The sequence below is a fragment of the Antrostomus carolinensis genome, unplaced genomic scaffold (assembly GCF_000700745.2).
Source record: "Antrostomus carolinensis isolate BGI_N321 unplaced genomic scaffold, ASM70074v2 scaffold35834, whole genome shotgun sequence".
Taxonomy (NCBI): domain Eukaryota; kingdom Metazoa; phylum Chordata; class Aves; order Caprimulgiformes; family Caprimulgidae; genus Antrostomus; species Antrostomus carolinensis.
This window is the reverse complement of record NW_010312026.1, coordinates 25,272-33,792: the sequence shown is the minus strand read 5'-3', so window position 1 is coordinate 33,792 and position 8,521 is coordinate 25,272. Positions and strand designations below refer to the sequence as shown.

General features: G+C 39.8%; 1 protein-coding gene across 1 annotated transcript; it reads right to left on the bottom strand.

Moving 5' to 3' along the window:
- Positions 1–1,076: 1,076 nt before the first annotated feature.
- Positions 1,077–7,546, bottom strand: LOC104524141 (fibulin-5-like; the record flags this gene model as incomplete). Its single annotated transcript, XM_010166918.1, has 4 exons — positions 7,101–7,546; positions 4,906–4,960; positions 2,425–2,476; positions 1,077–1,319 (listed from the first exon to the last, which is right to left on the bottom strand). Coding segments are annotated over exons 1-4 (367 nt in total), but the record flags the coding sequence as incomplete, so codon positions are not given.
- Positions 7,547–8,521: the final 975 nt, after the last annotated feature.

Here is an 8,521-nt window from a genome sequence, read left to right as displayed (position 1 = left end):
GCTACATCTCCAGCATTTACCCTGAGCAGCTGCCAATGATCAGTTTCATCCTGATCTCTTGATTCCAAGTTTGGCATCAAAATAAATATTTTGGCCAGTGGAATTCACTTTAATTTAGTTCAGAAATTTTCTCTCCATTCCTTCATAACATGACATTATCAAAAGTAAGCAAACCAAAGGGATATACTCGAAATCTCCCTTAAATTTGAGTAACACAGTATACTTATATCCAAGCTTATATCCAAGTTAAACACGGTATAACATGAAGTAAGTGGAATCAGAATCTAGCAAAAGATGCAAAAGTAGAAAAACTACCAATACAATAAATTTTTCATAGCATTATTTGGTTTTTGTATTGGAGACTGAGGAATATCAAGGTGCTAAGACAATGTCAATGTTCTGCTAGTGCAGCGATTCTTTCCCTGTGTGTTTGTGCAGTGCCTCAAACAAGGGAGTTCCAGTCTCAGCTGAAGTCTACAGTCATTAAAGCAATGGTAGTGCTAAGTTGTGTACCACCTTCCAGATAAGCAACGTATGTGCTCCAGAGAGTTCACAGGCTAAGTGAAGAATGCAAAGCATGGGAGGAAACAACTCTTATTAACACCATTTAAAGGAGGAAGACCAAGGTTCAGAAATCTGAACAAGGTCAGATACCGCGAAGAACTGAACCAAGGTCTCCTCAGTCCCCGCCTCACGCTTCAAATGGAGGCCCATCTATCTTCTCTCTCAAGGACAGAATCATAAGCATAAAAGGCATGCCTTTGATGTACTGACAAATCACCTGCCATCAGATGGTTGTTTGTCTCATAAAAACATTACTTCTCTCATAAAAGTGGGTTTCCTGATTAAATAATAGGGCTAAATCAAACCTTAGCTTGCATTGAATAATGACTATATGAAATGTAGAGTTCACATCCTTTTGAAAAAGTAGAACCTTTGAACTTCAAAAGACTGGGCTTGAGTGATACAATAACTAAAGGACAATTGTAGGATTATTGTTTCTCCAATGTTGGACAAGATTTCAGATACAGTATTTTTTTTAAAAAGAATATAGAATAAAGACATCTACTACTTACCAGCACACTGATTGTTTTCATCCAACTGGTAACCAAATCGACACATCAGAGGTCTTGTAACAGTTGGGTAGTTGGGAACGGGGCCTGGTGCTGGAGGTGGTGGATAAATATTTGAATAAGGATTCAGATATGGTGACCGATACACTGGATTTGTTCGGGGTACGCATAAATAGCCACCATTCTGGTTGACACACACCATATCTCCTCTGCAGGCCTCGGGAATAGTCCGACATTCATCAATATCTGGAAGGAAATTGCAAAAGTTAAATAAGCTATTGCTTCTAAATGAGATACATATATAAAAAATAGTTAACATGTTTTTCTCAAGACTTTGCTAAAAAATGTGATACTTTATTTGAAAGGAAAAGCTAATCCTTCCTTGTGGAGCCTCACTATGTTCTACTTGATTTACTTCACTACTAGAGAGTAGAGGGAGAGGGAAAAGCCTGCTTTCTTATTCTATAAATGTTCAGTTTAAACACTGATTTACACATGGCTACAGCATGCTAACGCCTGTTCCTGCTAGAGGGTCTGTCCAAACCACAACATGCAGATCAGGATTTCAAACACTGGTGGTTTGGTTTGCCCAGCTGTGAAACTTGGATCCTGATTTGGAACTCCCGAGCTCCCTCCCACAGAAAAAGTTAGGGATGTTCAGGTCTGGGGACCTGGTTCAGTCCTCTCTCTTGCTCTGACTGAGATAGTTGCTGAATTAAATTTCGAAAGATACAAATGGTTTAGCCAAAATGAGCATTCGCTTGGTTCTCAGAGCACAGAAGCAGCAGGTCGCTATGACAGGGCAAGCAATCTGTGCTGGTTTTTCCCTCCCTGTTTGAGTGATTTTAATGCACACAGAAGGTGCTGCCCTGGAGACTGAATATCATTGACAGAAAGATGTTATAGGGCTTCCCTATGTTGCCTCAACAATTTACTTGGAGTTTCAGCCCTAAGTAGTGGTAGATATTGTTGGAGCCTCCAGGTGGAGGCTGGCAACAAACAGTAAATACTCTGGAGGAGAAAGAGAAGGGTGAACAACCCTTTTCATTTGGCAACTAGACTGAGCTCCCAAACTCATCTCAACTCGTCAAAGCTACTTGAGAAGAACTGACGGCCAGTCAGTATCTCAACAATGTCAAAGATTGGTATATACTTGTGCTATGTAAACACACACACATATTTACATATATATACATATACATTTTTGTATATACGTATACACAAACACACGTATTTGTCACAAAGCAAGAACTTTTCAACTAAAACATGCTAACAGAAGCACAATGTTAACTCAATAAAGTCAGGATTTCTGACCCCCAATTTAAATGTATTTATTTAATTAAAGTCCTACCTAAGCATTGCCCAGAGGCACGGTCCAGGTCAAACCCATTAGTGCACTGTTGCTAAAATGAGAAAACAGAGGATACTCAATGACTGTGAAATGAGAGGGTTGCAGAGTCAAATGCTCATCGGACTATTATGCTTAGTACAATTGTTCATCACTATACAGTACACCAAAATAAAGTCCCTTCCCCAAAGGACAATCAGCAAGGCATGAACCAGAGACGCATGCCAGCCCCTTATCTCAGAAGGTATTTCCCTCAGGTGGTGACATTGTCAGGCTGTTCAGCTCCCCAGGGGTAACCAACACAGAGTGCGCAATGGGCTCCACACCAGTTGTTAACACAGAAGTACATTCTTTTATTTTGGAGTCCTTTTTTTGCCAGAACAGGGAGGCTCAGTTAAAAGGTACTAGCTAACTTCTCTAAGAGGCTCTAAAATGCCACATATAGACAATTCAGTACATATGTCTCAACATGTTAATCATCTGACTGAAGCCATAGTTAAAACATAACAGGCTTAATAAAAGTAAGGCTTTTACTTTACACTAAATCTTTTGACTTTTAGAGGATAAATCTTTACATGACACATTCTAGGCTTGCAGAGTCACTTGTTCCTTCCTATCCTACAGCCCTCGTCTTTGTCAAAGCTGCAACCTGGAGTCCTCAGCACCCCATCAGTGACCCCCAGCATTTCTAAAACAGTAACAGTCCTAGTTATGACTGTGTCAAAGCCCATCAAAATGATTCCCTGCTCTCCCTAGTTTTCATCTGGGACTCCAGATATTTAGCAACAGACCAAGCAACAGACCAGGTCCTGCCAGTCAATAGGTTATACTAAAGAATGTAAGCAAGAGATATTCAGAAAACAGGAACCACTGAAGTAACCAGAGAGCAGAGGAATGGAGTGTGTTCAAGATTCTTCCTTTTTTGTTGTTGTAAAATGATAAAGACACTTATTTTAGGACTTTGTGGAAGCAGACAGTGAAAGAGTAAAGTACTTGGTTTGTGTTTGGAAAAGTGTTACGTTGTAGATGGGAGACAAGGGGTGAGATGGATGAGGCAGTGGAAGCGGGTCATTGCAGGAACTAGGGAGGGGACATGCAGTGAAACATATGACACTATTTGGACTGCACCTGCCACTTGCACACATGATTACACAAAACCACCACTAGAAGTGTGAAACGACTATGAAGGAATTCTGCTCTCCTTCATTTATTTTGGCATTCCAACATGTTTTGGTATCATGCTGTGGAAAGCCAAGATATTCTGTCAGGAGAATGCATAATCAGCCTCATGTTTTAAAGAATGTACGTACTCTACTTTTTGTTCTTTTCTGTGCTGTGGCGTATACACTACGCTTAGGTTAGTAGGAAAAGTTAACATAGTTTTTAAGAAAATTATTTTCCTTTGCATAGTAAACGATGATTGAGAAACACTGAAATTACTATAGAACTGGTTTCAACAACTTTCTAGAACTTAATTCTAGAAAAGATTCCAATATTGTTGAAATTCCCAGTTTCAATATCTTCAGAAAGAATTTGTTGCTCTCATCTTGGTTTCAAGTTGCTTTTTGCTTAGACTTCAAAATCAATTTACAGTACAAGATGTTTTTATAAAAACAGCAATGGAAACAATATTTTTTAAATTGTAAAAACAAATCTTTAAAGACATCTCAAAAATCCTCCAGGGGCATGAAAAGCATTTCCCATACAGATCCAATGTTCACAAAAATATCAATAAGCATGCTATGTGCAGGAAATTTTCAATGTAACTACATTTCAGAGCCTTTTGGCAAAGGTATTTAGAAACACAGCTCTGGACACTGAATATTTCTGGATTATCAACTAGGAATTCAAATTTAACATGCCTTTGGGAACTGTTTTTCCTAATTTAAAGTCCACTTGGAGCCCAAGAACACAAAGAACTAATGTTTCTGCTATTTCAAGAACTAGACTGCTTTACTTCCATCCACCCTCAAAAGCCCTGCCTCTTGAACAAAAACGGTTTTTGGGCACAAATTAAAATGAAAACTAGGATGCAGTCATTCAGGATCACAGTCTAAAATTAAACAGTCTTAAGAAAAGATTCTGCTATACACAGAAAATACCTATTTATATTAATAAGTTTTCCAAACATGGATATTCCCCACCACAGAACTGAGTTGTCCTTACTCTCGTGGGATGGCTTTTCTTACTTCCTTTTCCAGAATTGTTCAGTTCAGAGGCAGAATCAGGTCTTCAGTGAGATCCAGGTTTCTACAGGGATATTTTGCTGAGCTGGCAAGGATGAGTCAACAAGCTCAGTCCATGTTCAGCTCCAGAATCCTGCTGGCTCTAAGCTCTCCTCTCTAAACCCTTAGACCACACAGCTTCCTTTTCATGTAAACCCCAGACCACAGAGCTTCCTCTTCACCTGCTAGCCAGTTAAGTCTCATGTCATGTAGCACTTTGGTACAAAACAGTACACATATCTCTCTGTGCACCTCTCACCTGTGTTTTTCCAGGGCTTGAAAGGCAGACGGCCAGTGTGAAAGCAGTCAGTATCCTGTAATGTGCATAGAAAATAGGCTGAAAACCTTCTGATATCCAGGCTCACTATATACAGTTAAATACACATGCACAAATTAATTTCTAGTGACACTTCAGCGTATTCCACAGAAATTTGCTAACATGAATTTGGCCTCTAGAGAAGGAATAATAAAACTGTGGGCCACATTCAGATCTCAGAGTCACTAATTTAACTATGGTTCTATGCAACTAGGATCAGAATCAGACTGAACATGTCTATTAACTAATCTATTTTTTATGATACCCCATGCAGCAGCTGCTTAATGAACAAGTGCGTAATATTTAATAAAGTATTTTTGCCCCTCTCTGGCATATTTATTTTGAGAATATCAAAGTTTTTCTTGCACATTATGCACATTTTACAGATGGGTAAACCAGAAGCACAGGCCCCGCCTAAGCTCACAGTGCAATGCATTGGCAGGGCTGCAGACATGTCATGCAGGAGGTCTTGAATCCAAGCCAGTTGCTCTAACCGCTAAACTGCATTTCATCCCCAGGAGACTATATTTGAAATGAATCCATTTTCTTAGAGCAAGATCCTGTCCCTTTACTCAGACTTGACTAACACGTTGCTCTGCAAGTAGACACACTGCCAGGTCATCAGCTACTAGAAGTTGCTATCTCTGATGGAGCCTTCCTCAGTTATATCATCTCAGCATACTGGGTCTCTTCACTGCAATTGAAAGAGGATTCCTTGCTAACAGAGCTCTATGGCTGTGTTTGGAACTCCTTACCTGGAGCATGAAAATTCTGGTCAACTAAGCTCCCACCCCCAGGTATTTATGAACAGACAGAAAACCAGGAAAGGACAGTAAGAATTTTTTTTTTTTTTTAATGTACTATGGATTTCAGTGCTTTGCTGCTGCCTTATATAAAATTTACTCTCAATACAGTAAGACCCACATTTTTGCTTATCTTGGATTCTAGTTCTCAATGGCAATTGTATACAATACATTCCCACAAAACCAGTACAGGAAGCAAGGGATATTTTAGGTAGCCTTCATTCTGCTATCCAAGCAAGCTGCCAACTTTCTCTCTTAGAGCTGTCTCTGATTTGCAGTGCAAACTGAGCTGCTAAACGAGACCTACAAATGCATAAGACAAAACCATATACAAACAGTGACCAACACATTTGAACAAATTTGTTTTAAATGAGGAGACAGGCACAAACTCTGAAAAGTAAATGTAAACCCTAAAATGGTTGTTCATGGTACTGCTGAGACAGATTGTGCTTGTTGGCAGCTTTTGAGTGACAAAGAAAAGCAAATTCTGCACAGACTTTTCTTCAGAGTCCGATGCAAAGCATTAAAAATATAGTTATCCATCTAGGCTTGCACTTCATTTATTGATTCCTCAAAGATTTTTAAAGAGATTTTAAAGCATGCACTGGTATAAAGACTGCATACTCATTTTGCATGCAGCAAGAGCAGCACTAGGAGGAAATACAACAGGTTACAGCTGAATGTTAATGTACCTAGCAACTGGGCTACACTCTACGTTATTGCAGAGCACTGCACGCTAACAAAATCCCCTATAAAACCAGTCAGACAAAACTCATATGTTTCTAGACAGTCTTTAGCTTCTGTTGTTACAAGATGATATATTCTTTCCTCTTGGTCGGGGGTGACCTTACTGCCTCATACGTGTTCTGCCTGCAACCACCATCTCAATTTGCTTGCTACTTTAGATCTCAGATCCCCTCGAGAATTATTAACAGACAAGCAGCACAATCTATCAACACTATATTCAGCTGGTCACAGTAGCTTGCCCAGCAGGCAAAATATTTTAAATTAGTAATTAACTTCTGCAGTAGTAACTAATTAGCTTCAAATCAATCACTGTAGCCAGTGGGATCATTTGCTGTCGCAATTCAGCACCCCTGCGGATGCCGGGGTTCCTAAAGCACAGAGTATAAGCACAGATCAAGAAGGAACTCATCAGAGACAGCACAGCTTTAATAACAGACAGATCATCTTTCCCCATCTCTGACCATTAAGATCCCAGCTCTTAGCAAAAGGCTTTAGCAAGTGGATTGGCATACTGAATCCCTGCCACAGATATTTTCCACAAGTAGGTTTCCCTTCAGTAAGTAAAGAAGTTGCATGCATACCACTTACCTTTTTAATCCTTGCATGTCCAAAACCGTTGGGGAAAGGTGGAAAAAAAACCAGTCTGTGCTGATGAATAACTAGAAAGTTTTTCCAAGCATTACCCTTTGCTAGCACTTCAGTTCCTCAGTCATTTATAGTCCAAAGAATGAAATAGCAAGTAATGGAGAAGATCGGGAGCCGTCTGTACCTCCTCAGACACTGGAGAGAACACAGAGAAAGCACCTGGTTTTGCTTAGTTCTCTTCTGTAATTCAGCATTAAACCAATTGGAGGAGGAATGTTAAAAATGAACACTTCATTTTCTAAGTATGTTAAACAATGCAAATGGGGGCCTCAGCCTGGGACAGCTGGTTTAGATTACAAAGCTCACCAACTGGCTAGACTCCTCACAACAACCTCGAGGAGCCTGCCAGGATAAAACACTAACAGCTTGAAGGAAAGCCTCTCCCGCTGCAAACTTCACAGTTAAATGTGCCTCAGAGCAGAGAGCACCGTTATTGGACAGAAACCCTTATCAAGGGACTAGAGAAGGGAAGGGATTGTTTTCCTTGCTCTGAGAACAAAAAAAAAAAAAAAAAAAAAAAAAAAAATCAGGCTTTTTGGAGGCCTCTAGCCGGTGTCTCGGACGATGAATATGCAACACTTGCTGCTTCGTGCCAATGGCATACTGATGAAAGGTCTGACCCTCTGGGAGGTGAATAACTTGAATTCATGACGATCACAGCTACAGGAACTACATTGCTTGGGGATTATTTGAAAACAGGAATAAACAAATTAAATGCTCAAAGGATAACAAATGGCTTGTCTACAAACACTGGCCCTTTTTAAACTGACCCCACGCTTAAAGGAGTGGTTTGTGAAATGAAATCTTTCTCAGGAAAGACGTATCTTGCAGATCTCCAGTTATGATTGGAGAGGAAGGAAATAAAGTACTTTTTCAGGTGTTTTGCAACTTTGCCATAGGCAGAGCTTTAGTAGGTCAAGCAGAACATTTATGAGATGTGAGAGGTAAGCAATCAGATGCTGCAAAGATTATGCTAGATCCAAAGATGAACACTGAAATTAAACACAGACATTAAATGAATACTTCGAATTTCTGTGGAGTCTTCCAGATGAGGAAACCTTTTATTCCTAAGGAGCACCTCTATAACATCTTGAGAAACAGAGTTCTTATAACAGCTACTCATAAAACTGGCCTCTGTGCATGGATATACAGCTTGAGATACAAAGATTGGGCTGCTTCAGGGTTGCTGAGCACCCACAAGTCATATTGGTGCCAATAGAAAGTGGAAGAGCTCTGTACATCAGTAACTGGCTGTAATTGTCCAAATTACTTTTCAAAAATGACAGCACCAGATGCTCATTGTTATTTCTGACAGTTTGTCTCTCAGTGACTTGCTCACATCACTTGCATTGCATGGAAAAAAA